At 42.6% G+C, this 23,280-nt stretch overlaps 1 protein-coding gene across 3 annotated transcripts in view; it reads left to right on the top strand.

Annotated features, from left to right (window-relative positions):
- GRK5 (G protein-coupled receptor kinase 5) overlaps positions 1-23,280 on the top strand; it is a 252,331-nt gene that overhangs the window by 154,068 nt on the left and 74,983 nt on the right. For all 3 annotated transcript variants that reach the window (XM_053309322.1, XM_053309324.1, XM_053309323.1), the window contains exon 4: positions 11,208-11,285. In XM_053309322.1, the coding sequence (XP_053165297.1) occupies positions 11,208-11,285 (78 nt within the window). The remainder of the gene's footprint in view (positions 1-11,207; positions 11,286-23,280) is intronic.

The following is a 23,280-nucleotide window of genomic DNA, read 5'->3' as shown; positions in this document are numbered from 1 at the left end:
GCATGAATCCCCATCCATGCCATGATCTGGATCGGGGACCACGTGGCAGCTATTTTTTAAAAAGACCAAAAACAGTGATGACCTTTTAAATGCTAAATCTAGTTGGACCCTAAAATGGATACAATAATTAATCAGTAAGTAGAAAAAGAACATCAAGACAGCAATTATAAGTTTTTAATGATGTCAGAGTTTGGAGGCTGCCGCCTTCAGAGAAGGCTAGCTGAATATCTAAAGGGGTGCTGTCTAAAGGGATGCTATGAAAGCCTTTCTTTACAGGATCCCCACCGCTCATTGGGATCAACAGGAGGGGTCTGTCTTCAGATGCCACCAGTTCATCTGTTGGTGACCTGGGATGGGGCCTTCTCTGTTGTCACCCCTTGGTTGTGGAACACACTCCCTATGGATATAAGAGAATTGTCTTCCCTGGAGGCCTTCAGGAGAGCCTTAAAGACCCATCCTTTTAGCCTGGCTTTTAATGATATTTCATTTTAATTGTAAATTTAATCTGCTTTTAATTGGTTCCTGATTTTAATTATGTATTTCTGGTTTTAGTGTAAACTGCCCTGGGCCACTTTGGGAATGGCAGTACAAAAACATAACATAAGAACAGCCCTGCTGGATCAGGCACAAGGCCTATCTAGTCCAGCATCCTGTTTAACACAGTCACCCACCACATGCCTCTGGGGAGACCACAGGCAAGAGGTAGGTGCATGCCCTCTCTCCTGCTGTTGCTCCCCTGCAACTGGTATTGAGAGGCATCATGGCTCTGAGGCTAGAGGTAGCCCACAGCCACCAGCCTTTGATAGACCTGTCCTCCATGAATTTGTCTAAGCCCCTTTTAAAGCCATCCAAGCTGGTGGTCATCACCTCATCCCGTGGCAAAGAATTCCATAGATTAATTATGTGCTGTGTGAAAAAGTACTTCCTCTTGTTGGTCCTAAATTTTCTGACCTTCAGTTTCCTGGGGTGACCCCAGTTCTAGTATTGTGAGAGAAGGAAACAGATTTCTCCTCGTCTACCCTCTCCACTCCACACATATTTTATACACCTCAATCATGTCTCTCCCAGATGTTGCTGAACTACAATTCCCATCAGCCCCAATTAATTACAATTAATTGGGGCTGGGGATGATGGGAGCTGTAGTTCAGCAACATCTGGAGACTCCCAGTTTGGAAACCACTGGTATAAGGGCGTTTTAATATTAGCATTTTTATTTTCATTTCCAGCCCCCTTCCTAATGACTCCTAGCAGGGAATTAGCCTTTTTCACAGCTGCCACACACTGAGTGGACACTTTCAATGAGCTGTCAACCACAACCATAGGTAGGTAGGTAGGTAGTCAGTCTCATGCTTTGCTCTTGGTATTGATGATGCCACAGAGATTTACTTTATGCATACTCAGAAAACTTGCTGTTGATTTTTTTTCCTAGTGGGAAGACTTGGGAATGGGTGTCACCAAGATGAAATTCTGTAAATTCTCCAAGCATAACAAACAGGATGATAAGAACAGCCATGCTGGGTCAGGCCCAAGGCCTTTCTAGTCCAGCATCCTTTCCTCCACAGTAGCCCACCAGAGGCCACTGGCAAGAGGTGGGGGCATCGCTCTCTCCTGCTGTTGCTCCCCTGCAACTGGTATTTTGAGGCATCTTGCCTCTGAGGTTGAAGGTAGCCTATTGCCAGCAGACTAGTAGCCATTGATAGACCTGTCCTCATGTCTAAGCCCCCTTTAAAGCCATCCAAGTTAGTAGCTATTGCCACATCCAAAGAGGCTTGTGTGGCATGTAAAGCTCTTCTGTATGTTCGCAGGTGTGTGTGTGTGTGTGTGTGTGTGTATTTCCCTTCCATTGTCAGCCCCTAAACTTGAAGAAATGCTGTCCCAGAGGTTCTTCCAAATTTGGGGGCAGCTTTTCAGGGTGTGGGAAGCTGAAAAGTCCTGAAATCACATATTGTCCTTTAGATCCCCATTAACATTTTCCTCTTCCTCCCAGCTTTCTGAAAGTTCCAGTACTGGCAAAGCAGTTGAGAAGAAGTGGATAGTTGGACAGGATTGTAAACATTGAAAGTTATGCAGACAGATCTAGCCAATTGGAATGTGTATGCAATTAATGTGAAAATTGTTTTAGTGGTCTATATATAAAATCCTGCATGGGATTATCAGATCTTTACAATGATAAATACAGAGTTCAAAAAGTAACAGGCAGAGAAAACTTAACAATAATAAGTGGCTATGAATTATCCTGGATTAAGAGATGATTGCCTTCTGAACTGCTTCACTGCTCTCATTACTCTGTATGCTTGCTCTTTGTGCTGCTGCTCAGTGTGTGGAAAGTTGCAATACAAATGTTTTCTCTTCATATTAAAAATGCTTTGTATATCAGTAGTTCTTTAATCTTGCTGAAGGCTGCCATCCTCTTTTGCAGTGATCATAAATGGTGACAGCTACAATAAGACTCCAGGTTTTCTAACCTTTTTAAAATAGCTCTTTTATCCATGTGGTTTTATTCTTCAGAATAGGTTCAGAAGGGTGGGGGCGGGAGGAAGGAACAATGCCGTTAAGATGCTATAAACATTCTTGGCTGTTCATGCTTTCAAGAGGCAAAATGACCTGTAGACAGATAGTATCTAAATAGACAGGAAATTGGAGGGAAAGGACTTTGCAAAACCCTTTCTGTTCCGTTTTATGAGTATATAATTGGTTCATCCCCATATGGTTATTGCAGTGGAAGGCTGTTGTCATGTATTTTAACAGTCAGAGTGTTTCTCATCTGAAATACCTTAGAGATTATTTCACGGTTGCCATTGAACCAGTAAAATCTAATTGCATTACTGTACTCTTAAGGCATCTTGTAGTAACACTGAAACAACAACAGCTGGCTCATGTGTGCAACAACAGCTGAGGGCTGGCTCATATGTGCTCTTCTGAGATGGTACAAAAAGGGCAGGGTCCGTACCACTTGAGTTTTGAGACTGTACCACATGTGCTTGGGAGTACAACAACTTTTAGCACACTAGAGAAGGAAGGTTAGTTTTCATGCTCTGAAGGGAAGATGGTATTCTTCAGAAGGACACGATTTATTTATTTTTGTTATTTATTTATTTATTAGATTTATATACCACTCTTCCAAAATGGCTCAGGGCGGTTCACAGCATGATAAAAACAATTAAAACAAATTAAAAATTAAAATCAAGCTATTAAAACACAATAAAACCAATAAAACAGCTAAAAGCCCTGGAAATCAGGGCAACAATTTAAAACAATTTAAAACAGTTAATCATTTAAAACCCTGGAAGGCCAGGCCAAATAGGTAGGTTTTAAGGGCTCTCCTGAAGAACAGCAATGATCTAAAATTTCAAATTTCTGCCGGGAGTGCATTCCATAGCCCAGGAGCAGCTACAGAGAAGGCCCGCCTCTGCATCGCCACCGATGAACCGGTGGCAACTGGAGACGGACCTCCTCAGATGACCTTAACGTGCGGTGGGGATCATGTAAAAGAAGGCGCTCTCTTAGATAACTCGGACCTAAGCCGTTCAGGGCTTTAAAGGTAATAACCAGCACTTTGTATTTTGCCCGGAAACATATCGGCAGCCAGTGTAGACCCTGTCAGTTACATGCACATTTGAAAGGGACTTCATGCCCAGGTTGGAAAGGAAGGCACAGCATTGGGACAGACAAGTTGGCAGTTCTTTTCCATAGATTGTGTTTCCATGGGAGTAAATACTGGGTCCAAGCCTCTTTAGCAATCTAATCTGTTAGGAATGACTATTTATCCACTATCTTAGCCGTTTGGGTGCCCCCAAATAAACACAATCTATGGAAAAGAACTGCCAACTTGTCTGTCCCAATGCTGTGCCTTCCTTTCCAACCTGGGCATGAAGTCCCTCTCAAATGTGCATGTAACTGACAGGGTCTTTCTTAACAGTATGTATCTGGTAGCAAATGTAATGAACCTAGTAATTTCTAAAGTTTGGACAGCTTGACATTACTGGTTCTCATTTTAAAATGAAACAGGTCAATTTTGATAGCCAGTAAAGCCTTCAGCCCTAAGGGTTATGTATTCTGCTTTGTCTGTCACCTAGACAACAACTGGATAGAACTGGTCAGACTACCCCAGAGAGGTGTCATGTAGAAATGTTATCTTTCCTGGAATTCTCCATTTAAAGGCTAATATGTTTGCTACCTAGTAGAGGTATGACTATCTAGGTCTAGCACTGAATGCCGTACATGACTAGCCCTGTTTTAAATTGTCCTGAGCTCATGGAGACATGGATTAACCCCTGCTGACTTGGCAAAGAGGCACTTTTTAACGTGGTGATTCTCTTTATTTAGTAGGGGGAGAGTAACTGGCCCTATCCACCCCCAGCACAATACCTCCAGTGAATGTTGCTGGTGTCTATCTTACGTTTCTTTCTAGATTGTGAGCCCTTTGGGGACAGGGATCCATCTTATTTATTTGTTATTTCTCTGTGTAAACCGCCTTGAGCCATTTTTGGAAGGGCGGTATGGAAATCGAATAAATAAATAATAAACAATAAATTATATTCTTGTCACCAAGCAGAGATGAGCTGGGTGGTAGCAGGTGCTGTAGCTGCCGGGCAGACCTCTCCAGCTGACCGAACTGCACACCAGCACAGTTCAAATATGGATGTTGCATGCCTGTGATGTCGCTTGGTTCACCACCCATCCCCCGGAGGCCAACAGTTAAAGAATAGTCGTGGTTTTGCAGGGGCAGCAGCGGGGCAACCTGCTTGGGGGCCACTTGGAGACTCCCTAGCCCTCTGGGCCCAGGGACATTTGTCCCTGGTTGTGCAATGAGTTCTATGCCCATGTCACCAAGGTGGGACATTTTTTAAAATAACAGAACGTCAAGAGTGGGACTGGTATACTCTCCATGCTATATGGCTGTTTAAACAACATGCTTGACAGAAACTGTTCCAATGTCAGGATGGCCTCTCTCAGACTTTGTGAAACAGTCTGAATGATGCACTTCCAGAATGTGTAAGTTTGTGAGGCACACCTTTGTAATTCCAACCTGGAGCTTTTTCAGACAGCAGGCTTTACCACAGGTTTACTACTAGGCTTTACTGCAAGTTTGGGCATAATGGGTACTCCAGCAGAAAAGGGGGATTTTTTTTAACCCTGGATGTAAATTGGGCTACATTCCAATACACAGGGGGAAATCTGAATCGTGTGAAGTGGTCTCTGAAATATTGCATGGATATTCAGGGTAAATCTGTCTGATATGTTTACGCACACCCACCCTCCCAAAGTAAAGACACCATCTGAAAAAGCTCCAGGTCTTTCACTGAAGAAAAGCATCTGCCTCTAGGCCTGTTCAGAGCATACAAATGTCTGGTATATTATTCATACAAAAACATGAAGGGGATGCCCACAGCATTCTACCTGAAGCCTGTGACAATTCTTTTATCAGTGGTGGTGTCTGCTAACCTGGATAACAAAGATTCTTCAGGAAGTTTTGTTAGATTAATATATCTTCTGAATCTATATAGGTATTTTGCCATAAAGGCTCAAACCTATGCAATTTTAATTGTGACTGGATTGTGTTCAGGGGAACATTTCTGCTTCATTTGGCCTGTGTAAGAGAAAGTCTCATGGGTGTTTTACAAATTTATATGTGCATCTGGGGTCTACCTGCAATATGAGGCTGTCTAGGCAAAAGTTCAGTGGAGTATGCAACTAGCAGCTGGACCCCTGGTTTAATACCCCTGCATAAAAGGGCACCAAACCTATGGCCAGATTTCCCACCCAGGAGCTGACATGGAGCTGCATCCCCACCCCGAATGTCAGTTTCACCTTAATTAGCTGTTAAGGTTTGAAACATTAAATTTTGCTCCATAGGTATCCATCCTTAAATCTATTGTGGAAAATAACTGCTGGACACTTGTGATCTGGTGACCTCAACATTTCTGTGCCAGTCTTGGGGAAAGTGCCTGATGCAGCAGCCTCGCTGAAGCTAAGCAGTACTGCGTCTAGTCTATGCCTAGATGGGATGTTGCCTGGGAATCTACTTTATGCTGCCTTTGTGTTCCATGAAAGTTCAGACAGAAATGAAACAAAAAAAAATGCTAGCTAGGGAAAGAGAGAGATGTATGTATCACCCCACTCCAGAGTAGCTTCTTCCTAGCCTTGATGAAGGTTGAAGGATTTGTGGGAATTGTGGTGGTCATGCTGTCATTGTTATCTCCTGTATGACCTGATGAGGCCCCTGAGCCTTGTGTTTGGTGTCTTTGCTGCCTTCGTGCATGACTAAGTATGAGAAACAGTATCAGGAAGAGAAAGGTAGACTAAGACGGAGGTACTTACTGTGCGGGGTCAGAACTCTAGAGACAATTTTGATCTGCCTGTTCTAGATGGGGTCACACTTCCCCAAAACAAACAGGTTCGCAGTCTGGGAGTACTTCTGGATTCACACCTCTCCCTGGTTTCTCAGGTTGAGGCAGTGGCTAGGGGTGCTTTCTATCAGCTCCGACTGATACGCCAGCTGCGCCTGTTTCTCGAGATCAATGACCTCAAAACAGTGGTACATCTGTTGGTGTCCTCCAGACTTGACTTTTGTAATGCGCTTTACGTGGGGCTGCCTTTGTATGTAGTCCGGAAACTTCAGTTGGTTCAGAATGCGGCAGCCAGGTTGGTCTCTGGGTCATCTCGGAGAGACCATGTTACTCCTTTACTGATGGAGTTACACTGGCTGCCAATAGGTTCCCAGACAAAATCCTTGTATTCACTATTCACTTATATTGATCAGACGGCCCACATCCCAAAGGACTGGGGTATTGTCCCAATTTTCAAGAAAGGGAAAAGAGAAGATCCATCCAACTACAGACCAATAAGTCTCTTAAATATAATAAGCAAATTATATGCGAAACATCTATTCATAAAATTATGTTCCTGGCTGGACCAGGAAGGCTTATTAGAAGATGAGCAAGCCGGCTTTAGACAGGGCAGATCAGTTATAGATCATTGTTTAATCCTGCAACATCTTATTGAAAAGTACATTTCCTTGGGTAAATGATCACTTTTTGCTGCATTTGTCGACTTTCATTCAGCCTTTGATTCTATTTCTAGAAGTTTATTGTGGGCAAAATTGGCTAATACATCAACTGATAAGCGGCTTTTACTGTCACTTTGTAAGTTACACGAAAACTCTTCTATCTGTGTTCGTTTGAACTCTATTGGTCACTTTTCTAAAGCAATCCCAACTACAAAAGGTGTGAGACAAGGGTGTATACTTGCACCTTTTTTGTTTAATTTTTATGTAAACGATTTAATTAAGCATTTACAGAAATTGGATACATTTGCCTCTATATTAGCAAACAGAAGGCTGCCACTGTAGATGTATGCTGACGATGCAGTGATTCTTTCCCAAACTAGATCAGGCCTTAAGAGAGCTGTGGGGGCTTTGGTAATATATTGTCAGGAGGAACATCTGGTCATCAGTTATTTCAAAATGAAAATAGTTTGCTTTAACAATAAAGCTAAGAGTTTTAGATGGACTGTTGGGGAACATCAAGTCGAACAAGTAAAGCAAATAAAATATCTTGGTGTGATATTTCAATATAACAACAGGCAAGACGCCCATGCTAGAATGGTTTCTGATCTGGCTCAATGAAGCGCAGTAGCTATTCTGAGATTTCACCATGCGCAGGGCGGAGGATATATTCCTGCTGCCATTAAATTGTTCCTTGCTAAAACTGTCCCGCAATGGGGTTCAGTTGGGCCCCTTTGATAGTTTTATGCCCCTAGAGTGGGTACAGTCAGGCTTTCTAAGAGCGCTTTTTGGTACACCTAGATGCACCCCTAATGTGGTACTATGACAGGAGGCTGGGTTGTGGAGGATTGAGACCAGGGCATGGTTGCAGATTATTTTCTACTGGCTGAAGCTTCACCTCCAGCCAGTGGGACTTGTGCCTGGATTTCTTTCGGCTACACCCCGGCCTATTTGGCTGGTAACAATTACGGATAAACTTTCCAGTATTGGCCTAGATCCTGAATTTTTATTAGAAACTGACCTAGTGAATGTAAAAAAATTAGTTTGTCAACGTCTAAATGATAGGGAGTTTCAGAACCAGTTGGCTTGTCTGCCGGCATTTTACAGTCAGTTTAAGGCCAGGGTGGGTTTTCCCCCGGCTTCAAATTTGTCTATCATAACTGTCAGAAAGTTCCACTGGGCTTTTTCAAGAGCTCGCTTTAATGCCTTTCCTTCAGCTGTATTAATGGGGAGATTTCAACATCTACCCCTGGAGGCTTGCTTGTGCCCTTGTGATTCGGGTGAACCTGAATCAATCGCTCACATTTTATTACACTGTAGATTCTACAGTAACATTAGATGTCATTTGATTCTGCCACTTCTTTCTAGGTTTAAACATCAATCAGATGATTTTCTGGTGAAGTTTTTACTTGAAGATAATGTACTTTGCATCTCTCATGTTGTAGCAAAATTTTGTTACATCGCAATTAGAATTTGTAGATTGATGCTAAAGTTAATGACTGAGTTAATGATAAATGCTGGAATTTATTCTTTGTGTTGTTGTTTTGTTTTGGCCATTGGCTGTAAATAAAGTATCTATCTATCTATCTATCTATCTATCTATCTATCTATCTATCTATCTATGTATCTATCTATCTACAAAGTGCTAGTTATAACTTACAAAGCCCTAAACGGCTTAGGCCCTGGGTATCTAAGAGAGCATCTTCTTCATTATGAGCCCCACCGCCCATTGAGGTCATCTGAGGAGGTCTGTCTCCAGTTACCGCCAACTCATTTGGTGGCTACACAGAGACAGGCCTTCTCGGTTGCTGCCCCGAGATTGTGGAATGCGCTCTTGGCTGAGATACGATCCTCCCCATCTCTGGCAATTTTCAAAAAACACCTGAAAACCCATCTTTTCACCCAAGCTTTCTCAGCTTCCTAAATTTTGGGAGTTTTAATGTCTGGTTTATTTTTAAATTAAAAACCCGATTTTGGGATTTTAATCACTGTAATTGTTTAATTGTTTTAAAATGTTTTTAAATTGTTAATTGTTATATTGTTTTTAATTTGTTTTAGCTCTTTACTGTTTTAGTGGTCTGTTTTAATTGTAAACCACCCTGAGCCATTTTGGAAGGGCGGTATACAAATCAAATAAATAATAATAACAACAACAACAAATACTGTATGAGATTTTGCACATCTGCTATGTAGATTCTGCAACCCATTTCAACTCTGTTGTTTCCCTGGTCTGTGAGCTACTGAGGATCATCATGCAGCTTCAGAAAGGGAGAAGATACGCATATGTGCATTATTAGAAAACAGTAAACTTGGTGGGGGTTAAGTTGTTTTGAGGCCTACCTTTATTATTATTATTATTATTTTTTACAACAGGAAAAGTTGTACCATATGAATGAAATGCCAGTAGAATTGTCCTCCACATGCTTAGAGTGAAACAAGCTGCTATGAACCACTTTACAATGGATCTATAAGGCAGAACCTGACAGATTTTCTTTGGATCTAGGAGCCAGTTGAAAATGTTTTGAGTCAGATAACGGGCACTTAACAAAATTCCCGGACTTAGTGACAGACCTTTGTGGGGGACAGGCCCATCCTTTGGGTGGGGCAAGTGGGGAGATCGCCCCCAGCCCCGGGCCCATCCAAATCTGCAATTTGCAGATACCCACTTCAGTGGTGCTTAGACGAAGAGAGCAGCAGCAGCTCTCCAGGAGTTGAGCTAAAGTTAAAGCAAATGTGAGGCACATGAAACGTAGTCCCGCTGAGTCTGCAAAGTGTGCTTAGGCTGGCCAATGTGTGACCTGTACCCCACCCCACCCCATATGGAAGGCACCCCGAGAGGAGCCCATAAAGTGGTGAGCTTCTGTTGGAGGAGCAAGCTTGGCTGTAGCAGTGTTTGCACTGTTCTCTCCATGACTGCTGAAGTTTTTCAATAAAGCTGTAAATTAAAGGCAAAGTAAATAAAAGGGAAGGGAGGAGGAAGGCGAAAATGGCAGAGCAGGGGAAAGGCCAGAGGGAAGTAACCTTCCCTTCTAGTAAGTATGTGTGAGCTGGGGCAGGAGGCTTCAAAGGGCATTGTGGGGTGGCAGAGAGAGAGAGAGAGAGAGACAGGCCCAAGGTACTGTTGGCTGCGGCTATAAAGGGTGCTTCAGGTTTGTTGCAGGCAAATTGGAAGCCGTTAGGGGAGCTCTTTGCCCAGCCAGGAGAGAAGCAAGCCTCGGATGCCAGGCAGGGAGATCTGGTTTCACTGGCCTGCATGGGTGGAGGAACACTTTGGACTCCTCCAGCAGCAGCATGCTCAGAGTTTCCAATTAATAAATCACTTTATTAATTGTTGGTTTATGCTGTTGGGGAGGGCACAGTGGCAGAGGTGGCACTAGGGGTATTATTGAAAAAAGGGTATGTGTGTCAGTCTCTCTCTCTCTCTCTCTCTCTCTCTCTCTCTCTCTCACACACACACACACACACACACACACACACACACACACTTACACTTTTTAAAGAATAATCCCATCCAGTTGCTACTGGATACTCAGTAAGGCAGCACTGAGGGGTTTGATCGCCTCCATCCTCGTTCCATCGAAGAGAGCAGCAACCGAACTGCCCAGGGCCTTACAACCTGGATACTAAATGAGAGGTTCGCATGCACCCTGATGTTTAATTAGGGTGCATGTGGGTCTCTCATTTAGTATCCACTTCCTGTGGGACCGGGAAGTTCGATCGCCTCTCTCTTTGCTCGAACGAGGAGGGATGGATGGAATTCTTTATAGTGCTATGCGCTGAGTTAACCCTAATGCTACTAGGGAATTTTCCTCTACAGAAGCACTCCTTTCATTTGATTTCACTAAGGAGGGAGGAGGGTAAGAAGTGGCAGGTGGGGAGTACAGGGAGCGCCCAGGAGGGGGGTTGAGCAGTGTTGGCGGAGGTGGAGTGTGGCTGAAGGGCAGTGCCAGTTGCCCCCAGCCCCACACACCCCTAGGGACGGCCCTGGGGGGGGCGGTTAATGGTGTCTCTTTATTCCTTTTATAAATAACTTTCTTAGAACAGAAACAGGGCTGCCTGGGACAAATAAAAGTTTTGTTAAATAACTCTACCTCTGGTTGTTCTGGTCTAATGTTTAAATTCCTAGGCTCCCTGGCACCGGGGATTTGGTAAGCCCTGCTATAAAGCGCACATACTGACCACTTTTCATTTTATTTTTCAGGCAGAATATGAAATTACTCCAGATGAAAAACTGGGAGAGAAAGGAAATGAAATTGTGATGAAATACCTCATCCCAGAGGTAAGGAACTCCAGAAAAGCTAATGCTAAAGAAATACAGGAGGAAAACTGCAGTAAAGTCTCTGCATAATTTTCTAGCAATTATTGGTAACTAACCTATAAGACTAAGAATGAATCTGTACATTTAGATGATGCCATTCATGGGCTCCAATGCTTGAATACTCTCTCACATAAAAACTTCCTGCCATGGAAGATTGGCACACTAGGGAGAAGAGATCTAATCTGCAGTAATCCCTGATGTACTAACTTTCTATGTAGAGGGAACTTTGGATCAGCCATGTGCCTGCCCTAAAATATGACTGCCATAGACCCCAATGGACACTGACTACTTACAGTCCTACCATTCTTCTTTAGTCTATACTATTGGCATCTCAGATCCAGACACACATAGAACTGTCCACCTTAATTGCTTATTAGCTGTCTCAAAACATGCCAGAACTGCAACTGATTTTTTTCTATTAAACTGTTTCCTACACCTAGCAGAACTTCTGTTTGTTTTAGTTTGGCTTATAGTTCTGCCCACTTGTTTCTTATGTAATTGCCAGCATCCTTCAATTCCTATTTCCACTGGAGGTGTCTTTACATGTGCACAACTGGGCTTATTTCTGTCCTGATGGTAGTCCTCACTGTAGAATAAAATTCAGAATAGGCATTTCTATTCTGATCTTTCTAGGCATTTGGATTCTGATAAGAGGAGAAAGTTTTGTTTTTAGGTAATCTTTAAAGCCACCCAAAATAACTTTGTGCTTAGAATGCCTTCTGAGAAATATTGGCCTACCTTTTGAAGTTGTTATACCATCCAATTGTCCCTATTTACTGGGGGCAGTCTTGATTTCCTGGTACCTGTCCCTGATAAAATCAGTGCCCTATTTTTGCATTTTAGGGATTGTGAAATGTTAAAATTTTTGAAAAGTGAATGCATGCATGTAACACCAAGCTGTGCATAACTTGGCATTTCACACATGGCAGATGTTGCATAGTATATATACTGAATTTGTTTATAACATATTGTAGGATAATTATGCTTTTCTAATATATTTTTGCCAAAAGAGCAATCACCCTCTTGGCATTAAAGTCAATTGAGTACAGGTTGCCAAAAAATAAATGAATGCATCACAGAGCAGACAGTGAAGAGCCTTCAACAATAGACAGCATCCTGACTGGTAGTCCCATGAATGGAAAATGTAACACAAAGGACAGTATTTCATTGGTCTGTTCTTCCCCCTGCAGTTCCCTGTGCCCCCTGAAAATATGTCCCTGAGGGTTGGGAGAATCTCAGGAACAGATCTTTTGAGGATCCAAAGGACAGCCGAAGGAAGGGGGGGGCTGGTGAGAATCGCTCCTCTCCCTCTGCACAAGCAGAACATCTTCTATTCACAGAAGTACTAGTCAGGATGCTTCCTGATGTGTAATAATAAAGGGGATGGGGCTTGAAGTGATGCTTCGCATACCAATAGAGATGTTACATGCATGTCTCTACTTTTGTCACTGAAATGTTTTGGAGAGACGGTATTTTTGCTAATCTAAGAACATAGGAAACTGCCATAGACGGAGTCAAACCATTGGTCCATTTAACTCAGTATTGTCTGCACAGACTGGCAGCAGCTTCTCCAAGGCTGCAGGCAGGAATCTCTCTCAGCCTTATCTTGGAGATGCCAGGGAGGGAACTTGGAACCTAGATGCTCTTCCCAGAGCAGCTCCATCCCCTAAGGGGAATATCTTACAGTGCTCATACATGTGGTCTCCCATTCATATGCAACCAGGGCAGACCCTCCTTAGCCAAGGGGACAAGTCCTGCTTGCTACCACAAGACCAGCTCTCCTCCCATCTCTTGGTGTTTGGCCTACCAAATACCAGTTTGGTAATTACCCATGTAGATAGGTAGAACTCAGCACCATGCACATTGGAAAGTATCAAAGAATTAAATGGACCTGTTTCCCCGTCTGGAAGAGCAAGAAGTGTTGACACAGGGCAGCAATTCTGCATTGAGATCCAGTGTCACAAGCCAGATGCAAGGCCAGGATTGGGGACAAAGCCTGGAACCAATAAGAGTGGGAGCCCAGGAAGGGCTGTGGCCAGTGGCTGGAGCTGAAGCTGCCTTAATGAGGAATTCTCTTTGGAACTGTTGCACCAGCAAAGGTCATGAGAGTGATATGGGATTCAGGAGTCCTGCCCCTTCCTGGAGCACATACTGGCCCTAGTCCAAGGCAGGTGCCTAAGCTACGTTCACCAGTCAAATAAGCTAAGACAGTCCTTGTGCAGGCAGGTGGGCACTCTGCCTCCTGTGCTGGAGCTTGACTCTGGTCCTCCCCTCCTGAGGTCCAAGGTAGATGATGGGGATTCTGAAGATGAAAGAGGGGTCCTTCTGGATGGGACATTGGTTCCTTGGTGTCCTGGAGTGACTCTGATGGGTTTGGTAAGGACTGAATGTTCAGGCTCTTGAGACCTAGGCCCTGGGGCCTCTTCTTGGGGCCTGTGGTCCCAGCTGGGATTTGCTTTCCCTCCTCCTCCTTTGAAAGGGTCTCTTCAGAATCAGAGTGTGGGTGGGTCTGACACATGCCCATGAAAAGCAGTCATATATAAAAACATAGACTGTTTTGTGCATGTAAACACAACCCAAGAGGTAGATATTAAAGGAGGAAGGAGCCTGGAGTTTGGGCTCTCTTTTAAACCCAGAGTATTTCACAATTCCTGAACTGTCGGTTTATGTCGAGATAATATTATCTTCACCAGAAGAATTGTATTGAGCACTGATGTCTCCCAGCTGAGGTAAAGCCCTCCTACTCAGCAGCCACAAATGAGTTCTGACAATTTCGTTCCCTCAGGACTGAAGCAATTCCTTATTATTCTTATGTGGGTAGAAATGTGGACAAACCTTTCCCTTTCTGTTAATCAGTCACCTACTTCCTTTCGGGCTAGGGATCATTGTAGTAGGGTAAGCTCAAATGCTTATGGTTTTTTCTTCCTTCAGAAATATGACAGCATTTATCAACCTCTGCGTTTTATCTTTGATATTTATGTAGGAGCATGTGTGTTTAAGGTATACCTATTAGATGGCATTACTAGTAGGACATAAAATCTAATAGATTGGATAGATTACAGCTATATGGAGTAAATGCTGTCCTGGCTTTTTGTTTATCCACTGCCTTCTCTTAGCCTCTGCAAAAGTTTCTTCCGGTAAGAAATAAGTGCTAGTTTTGAGTGCAGAGATCGTCTTAAGTGCTTATCTCCCTGAAGCCTCTGAAAGAGTAACTGGGCCCCATGATCATTGCTTAGATTCTTTTACAGCAGAAATTGTTTGACCCTGGGAACAATGTGTTACTTTAAAAAAAATGCCCCATTTACATTTTAAATGATACAATATGTTTTGGCAGGAGAAAAGGCAGATTTTTGCTTTTTGTTGTGTTTAGTCAACAGTTTTCCAACCACAATTTTTTCATTGGTTTACGTTTTCTCTCAGGGATCTCTTCAGAACCTGTTTTCATTTATTTAGTCTGGTTAATGTCAGATACGTGAGGACACGATGCCATTGCTGCGGACTGCTACTACCCATTAGGAGTGCTAAAACTGAGTCCTAGTCAGGTTTTGTTTTACAAAGGTGACATTTTCCTCCATAGCTATTAACTGTAAGTTGAGGAGGGGTATGGACTGAATAGTTAAAGGTCTTCTGTTCAGTAAGTAAAGAAAAAATGCGCTGCTTTCCCCCACTATTTTCCTCATGCCATAACTTGCTTAGGTTGCTTTCTCTTGAATGGTATGCTGAGTGATTCCTTAGCAGTAGCTGTGTTGTTTTTAACCTTGTGTTAGCTGCCTTGAGTGTTTAGTGTTCTGAATGGAGAGGCAGGGGGAAGACCCTTAAATAATATGAGCTAGTCAACATCACTGAGCAGAATTGTCAGACATAATAGCTCCGTTAAGATTGTGCCCACATCCCACTCCAATGTTACTAAAGGATGTGCCAACACAATCTCGGCACATTCTTTAATAATGTGTGAGGCACATTGGTTAGAATTTTCCCTTCACAAGCACTACAAAACTCTGCTTAAACATTAAAGGCATGCCCTTTAGTGATGTCAGGACAGGAGCGCTCCTGCCATGGCTACAACATTATCATGTGTAGTGGCCACTGAACATTTGAAGTAAAAATGAACCCTGTCTAAACAAGGTTTTGTAGCACATCCGATGAATGCCACTCACATATAATTAAAGAATGTGCCAAGATTTCATCAATAAGTCCTTCAATGATGTCAGGATGGGTGCGTTCTTGCTGCGGCCCCAACATTTTCAGCCCATTCTGTTATACCTATATTCAGATGTCTTTATACTTGTACATGTTTTTGTATAAATGACTGTACATGCATTCATTTTAAAGGTGAGCCTGGCTACAGGTCTTTCAGATATACATCAAAGGTACAGATAGGAAGTTTACTTTTGTATCTGCGTTCAACATAACATGTGAATAACTGTACCTGTATACAGATTTGTACCTGTGCACACTGTAAACTGATTGTACGAGTGTTGAACACAACATGGGAATAGGACTTATAGGACTATAATAGGAATTATAAAGTAAAGTTGTACTGTCGAGTTGGTGTCGACTCCTGGCGACCACAGAGCCATATGTTTTTCTTTGGTAGTATACAGGAAGGGTTTACCATTGCCATCTCTCACACAGTATGAGATGATGCCTTTCAGCATCTTCCTGTATCGCTGCTGCCCGATATAGGTGTTTCCCATAGTCTCGGAAACATACCAGTGGGAATTCGGACCAGCAACCTCTTGCTTCCTAGGCAAGTTACTTCCCCGCTGAACCATTAACAGTTTTCAGTGCTTGTTGCAATATAAATCCCTGTTTCTAAACCATTGTTTTCTAGAGTTCCTGGCAAGTATTAGTTAATGAGTATTAGAATATTCTGTGTGGTGTTCATGTAGCTTCCTGTATCAGTGAAATATATTTAGAAAGAGCCAGCCTAGTGCCGTAGCTAATGGTTGGATTTGAACATGGAAGAATCAGGATGCAAGCCATACTCCAGTACAGATATCACAAATTTAGTTCCAAGTCCTGCAGAAACAAAACAAAAAAAAGCAATTTCTATGAACTTTTCCACAAGAGGTGCTAAGAAGTGTATTTTGATTTCCTCTGTTTTTAAAAATAAACAGTAACCCTTCATATGTCCTTAACAAGCCCAAGGAAAGTGCTGTATGTAAATTGGCAATGTGATACTTTAAAAAATGAGTTCAAAGTCCATGACAAATGTTTGGATCGGATCTGCTCTCATGCTAATCTCTCTCCCTTGCTAATTGAGCAAAGGGGCACCTTTTTAAAGTGGTGATTCTCTTTATTTAGCCAGGGCCCTATCCATCCCCAGCACAGCAACCCTCCAGTGGCTGTTACTGGTGTTTTTCTTTCGTTTCTTTTTTTTATTGTGAGCCATTTGGAGTCATAAGAACAGCCCCACTGGATCATGCCCAAGGCCTAATCTCGTCCAGCATCCTGTTTCACACAGTGGCCCACCAGATGCTTCTAGGGAGCCAACATGCAAGAGGTGAGGGTATGCCCTCTCCCTTGCTGTTGCTTTCCTGTAGCAGGTATTGAGAGGCATTGTGCCTCCAAAGCTGGAGGTGGCCTATAGCCACCAGAACAGTAGCCATTTTATCGCCCACTTCCCCAGTCTGGAGATATCATTTTGGAGCTCTTCACAATCTGTTGTGGATTTCACTACCCTAAATAGTTTAGTGTCATCTGCAAATTTGGCCACTTTGCTGTTTACTCCAACTTCTAGATAATTTATGAACAAGTTAAAGAGTACTGATCCCAGTATAGATCCCTGGGGGACCCCACTTCTTACATCAAGCCATTGTAAAAACTGTCCATTTACATCTATCCTCTGCTTCCTGACCTTCAACCAGTTACTGATCCACACACATGAACTTGTCCCCTTATCCCATGATTACTAAGCTTACTCAAGAGCCTTTGGTGGGGAACTTTTTCAAAAGCTTTTTGGAAGTCCAAGTATATTATGTCAACTGGACCCCCTTTATCCACATGCTTGTTGACACTCTCAAAGGTTAGTGAGGCAAGACTTTCCCTTGCAGAAGCCATGGTAGTTCTCCTTTAGAAAGGCCTGTTCTTCTATATGTTTAACAATTTTGTCCTTAAGTATGCTTTCCTTCAATTTACCTGGCCCCAAAGTTAAGCTAACCAGCCTCTGATTTCCCAGATCCCCCCTGGATCCCTTTTCGAAAATTAGGGAGCCATTTTTGTTCATTTATTTTTATTTATATCTATGTAAACTGCTTTGGGAACTTTTGTTGAAAAGGAGTATATAAGGCCAACACACACACACACTGGCAGAAAATAAAAGACAGACACTATCACCAAAATCTCAAAACTTCTGGAGAACACCATCTAATAATTTAGTGAAGATAACAGTCTTTTCAAATGTTTTGAAACATGCCAATGCCAATGTTTTGAAACATGCCAATGTTTCAAAAGATCTTACACATTGACAAAGGTTCTTTCCAGAATATACAATATGTGAATTGCCATGCTATCACAGCAGTTGCTGCAAAGAAGCAGTAGTTAATCTGGATTCAGATGAAAGAGTATCATTACCTTGGATTTGCCTAAAACGTAGACTGAAAGCTAATAACAGTGACTGGAATCCCCCACCATTTTACAGCAATGGAAGACGATCTGCAATGTCCCAAAGCTGCTGGAGCCTAGCTATGCTTCTTTCTCCTTCTGTAGCCTCGTAGGGATGTGCAGAACCGGTTCGATTGCGAATTGATCCACCGCAAACCAGGCCACTTAGAACGGTTTGATCCTGAACTGGACTGCCTTCAAGAAAGGGGGCTGGTCCAAGATTGAACTGAACTGAGCCTAGTTCTAAGCAAACTGATTTGAAAGTTTGAGCAGCTGTGGGAGGCTATAGTGGGCGGGCAGGTGATGGTGCATGTATGAGCTCTGACAGGCACCTGTAAAGGAGAAGGTGCTTGCCGCCAGTGATACTGTTGCATTTGGAAGCTGCCTGGAGCAGAGTCACTCCCCTCAGCAGTCCGCATGGCGGCTCTGGCACTCATCTGGCACTCACCGCTGCTCCACGCAGCTTCCAGGAATGGTATTACTGCCGGTGGTAAGCACCTTCTCATTTACTTCTAAAGGTGCCTTGCAGCATCCCCCTACCTCCAAACCGGTTCACAGATCCGCAATTCGGACCGAATTACGAACACCAGTCCATGCACACCCCTACAGCCTTGCACCAGTGGAGAGGGAGGCGAGTACAGTTTTTGCTTTTCTTTCCTTCCTAAGGCTGTGCTTTAGGCTGTGTGACCTCATGGACATATTCCTGCAAGTAAATTGTTCTCCAGGCAGGATGAGAGAGCAGCATAAATTGTATCCCTTTCCCCTCCACTTCAGCTGGATTGTGGAAGAAGTGCAGTTGGCTCCAGCCTCTTTGGGATGCCACAGGGCTTGTTCTGTTGCCATAGCACTGCAGAGCATGTCAGCCAATGACAAAAAAGTGTTCCTATTAAAATGTCTAAAGCTAAAGCCATCAAGCAAATCAAAAGTCTCCATAAACTCCATTGCTTTGTGGGGAATTCTTCAAGTGTAACCATTGATAAAGGACACCACAAACAAAAAACTTGAAGCTGGGAGAAGTTCACACTTTGAGGTAATATTTCAGAGATCAGCAAACACAAGCTGGGTGTAACAGAAATCTCTAGAAAAAGGTTGTGTGTATTGCCAGGCTTGTAAAACATCAAGTATAAATGTTAGTTCTACAATATTTTGTGGCTACAAATTGAAGCAAATTGTTTTATAGCATTGCTAGTGTTACTCAGAGCTGCTGTAATGGAAGAATGCATGTGGCAATTCCAGGCCAGAAGCAAAATCTTCATGTATTCTTCAGGAAAGGTTTGTGAGCAGGATGCTTGGTTCCTATTATATTGGCCAAACCAGTGAGCCCTTCCTTTCACTTGTCTCCATTGACACAGCAGGAAAGGTGACACACACATTCAGGTGGGCCTATGTTCTGCCTTGATTCGTGAGGGTTTTCTTTTCTTTTCTAGAGTGCTATTTGTGCTAGTCTCCTCTTTTATGGTTACATTGCTGCATTGCACTGTGTATGCATACACATGGATGCATGTGCATGTGTAATTCCTTGGTTTCTGTATGTGTGGGAGAGATTTAAAAAGAAAAAGAACACTCTTGGATGAGGGAAGAAAACACTCCTCCACACATACATCAAGCCATTCAGGTATGCCCACTTTATCTTGAAGTAGATGGACAATGTACCATGGGCACTGTCAAACAAGCAAATGGGGGGAAAGTGTGTTTGTGGCAGGTGGGGGTAGAATGAGCTAGCTGAAAGCGAATGTGTAGCAAGCACTCGGACAGTCAGCAGACTGTTGTGTGGGAACCTGTAGACATGTCCAGGAAGCTTACAAGTTTGCGAGGTTGTGACATTTCAAATCCAAGGAGGAAAATGTCAGTGGCATCCCTTTTCTCCTTTTGTGTTCTCATCAATTCAGCTAATGTTCTTTTGGTTTCAGATTTAGTTTCCATTGTGGAATCAAACCTTACAGAAAGAAGTGTCTGAAATGAATTAAAGTTGCCATGCCAGTGTGTTCTCTCTAATGTGTTCCCTCTCTTTGTGGAATCAGTTTTGTTCTGGGCGGAAGTATCAAGGCAGTGTGTGCACAAGTGCATTCAGAGTGGGACCTACCTGATTAAAATTGAACGGGGTCTAAAATTAACTGAGCGGACATTTTAAAAAACCATATGAGCAGATGCACATGTGCACACCTTAGAGGGGACACTGCGTACCACCCATGTACCCTACATTTCCCTCTTTCCTGCATTAGTCCCACTTTTAAGCTGTATGTTGTCTTGGCACATCAGTGTGTGCCTTGCTTGTCTGGGTGAGAGCTGCCGCCCCTGTTTCAACTAAATCATTAGCTCATTGCCTTCTCTCTCGCTGCATAACTGCTTGTGATCCTTTTGTCTGAAAGATGCTATATAAAAGCAAATTGATTGGAAATTGCTGTTAAGACACTCTCTATGTGCCATTAGGGCTTGTGTTCAGACTCAGCTGGGTACTAAAGCATTGCTATATAGCAGGGCTAATGTGCACTGTTATTGCCATTAATGTCCTTCACAGATTCTGAAGAATAACTACTACATTAGCTTTATGATTTGAATTCCTGTTTGTTATCTGCCTCTTCAGGAAATGCATGTAATAATGGAAATGTCTGCAGGAGGGGAGCAGGGCAAGGGTATCATTGGAATCTACCCAGATGGAAGAGGCAAGGGAGATCAAGAAACACTTTGTTCAATAAAATGGCTCCATTTGTTTTGACATGAGGGGAAGGAAGGAAGGAGTTTGGAAGGGGAAACTGCTTGATATTGGTATCCCAGCTGAAGAGTATATTAATACTTTATTTTGTTCTAGGGGTTTAGAGAAACGGAAGGGAAGATAGAAACACAGCTCTGTTGACCAGAAAGTCCTCTTTCACTGGTGTAATAATCAATGCACCAATTCTATATGATTAGTATACTAATAGCTATAATTGTGATCAGGTAAAAATTGCGTCTGTGATATACCAGGGTTTGGGGGCTTCCGGGAGCATATCTTCAGCTTTTCGAGATGCACACACTCTGCCAGGGTTGTAGCCACAATTGAGTGGATGGGTTCAAAGAACTCGGGGCCCCCCAGCTCCATCACTCCCCATTATCTTCATTATCTCCCTCACTCCAAGGGGCCGCCAGAGAAAGGGGTGAACATAGGCCCCCTCTCCCCTAGCTACGCCCCTGGGCCCTACACACCTCTTTTCTTCTGCCTATAGTAACTGATTCCCTGCTCATACTGAATGAGTCAAGCAGAATCTGCACTGTAAACCTCATCAGTGTAGGTTAAGTGGCGGCATGCAGAATCTGCATGTTCTGTTCATGATGAATATGTTAGAAAGTCTTGCTATGATTGATAAGCCAGTGACTACCACCATCAGGATCATTCTAAGCAGCTGTTCTTAATTATACAAAAAATGTAGTAGTAATAGTAGTAATGGCAACTCTGATGTTGGTGAAAATAATGCATTCTGCTTTGTGTTTGTCACATGCTTTATATAGGCATACCTCTTTACTCGCAGGGGTTCCGTTACCGCGAGTAATGAAACCATGAGTAATGAGGCATTATGCTATGAGAAATAGGGGATTAGATTCCAGAATGGACAAAAAAGGTTTAAAAATCATAGGAAAAAAGTGGGAAAAGGTGAAAAGCATTGAAATTATTTACTATAATGTGCTCCTTAGGGTCCCCAGGAATGCCCCCCAAACCATGAAAAACCATGGAAAAAAATCATTTTTTAGAAAAGAAATGAGCCACAAAATGGGTCCTTCTTGCAAAATGGTGACCGAAGGTGACCTCTGCAGTCACTTCCAGCCCTCTAGGGGCCATGGATACATGAATTTTAACCCTTTTGTATCTGCGGATAATGAAAACAGGTGCCAATCAGACACTTGCAAATATGCAAAACCACAGATATAGAGTCGGTGTATAATGAGGTTTGCCTGTAGTATTACTTTTTGTAATTTGGCAGGTAAATTTATAAGAATGTTTATGGTTTCTTGTCATAGGGCTTACTAGTACATACATAGCATGGTGCTTAAGTCTTGAGGACTTGTGTTCTCCCTCTTCAGCTGTTTTAAATGCTTGCTAGATAAAGAGTTTTAATTACATTTTGGAACAGCCAAAAATGCATTCTGAAATTTGCTAGAAAGGCAGTTCTGAAAGGCAAAAGAATAAACCAGTGTGCTAAGTGCTAATGACTTTTGGTCTGTGATAGACTTCCAGGGATTGTTTTTCCAAAGTACTCATTTCCTCAAGCAGATTCAGCAAACTGGTCAAATATCCAGCCGGTTTAATTTCCAGTTAAAGGACTACTGCTAGCAGCAAGATATCCACATACCCTTGATTACAAATATGAAATATTTGACTTCTTGGCTCTTGAGACTCTTGCTATCTTTTTTTTTTTTTAAATTGTGTTACAGGTCCTTGTGATTGTACAGAGAAAGTTTTTTTTTTTAAGTGTGGGGTGTGTCTGCTGATCAAAGGGAGCTTTAGAACCTTTCGGGATAAATGCTTTATTACATAATGCATAGACGCTGGAAAATAGTTTGAGGATATATCATGCTTTTACTTTATTAAAACTAAACCAGCCTTACCTTGGTTAGTACTCTGGACAGGAGATTGTTTGGGAACTCCACAATAGCCTTTCTTGCTTCCCAGAAAACAGGATATAAGTATCATAAATATATCCCCCTTATGGAGGGGATTATCAAAACAGCATTCACATAAGTAGAGCATCCATTGTGGTGACCTCAATTTTTTTTGTGACTTTTAAAAAAACGTTTTTTCTTTTCATTTAGTTATTTTAACATATTTATGTACCACCAAAACTCACGTCTCTGCATGGTTTACAATAAAACAATACACATTAAATCAAAATAAAACAATAAAACAATTTAAAATTTAAAAACAATGTTAAATTCTATGACTCTGATTAAAAGTCTGGGTAAACAAGTGTGTCTTAATCACCCTTTAAAAAATTTGTCTGATTGTTGCTATTTTTCCGCCAGTGCTCACGGCAGGAAAGAGTCATGGCTGAGCTGTTTTCCATGTAGGAGGGAAAACAGCCCATCAACCGATTGCTTGTCATGGATGCTGTGTGGAAATGAAGGTGGTAGCGGCAGGTATGCGGCATTGTTAGGAGGAGGCTGTGGCAGGAGGTGAGGGCAAGGCAGGGGACCACTCTGAGGAGTTAGCAGTGGACTCTGTTGGGGAATGGAGCTTGGTGGCCCCAGGTTTTGTGACTTCTCTGGGAGGTACTTGTTCTTGAAACACATCTGCCCAATTACAGTTTTGCCCCTGCATAAAAGATCTCTGCACTCTTAAAATTTATCAGTTTTAATTTGTGTTGAAATTCTACCCATT

Source organism: Hemicordylus capensis, chromosome 3 (genome assembly GCF_027244095.1).
Source record: "Hemicordylus capensis ecotype Gifberg chromosome 3, rHemCap1.1.pri, whole genome shotgun sequence".
Classification (NCBI taxonomy): Eukaryota; Metazoa; Chordata; class Lepidosauria; order Squamata; family Cordylidae; genus Hemicordylus; species Hemicordylus capensis.
Note: the sequence above shows the minus strand (reverse complement) of the source record. Positions and strands in the feature narration are given on the sequence as shown.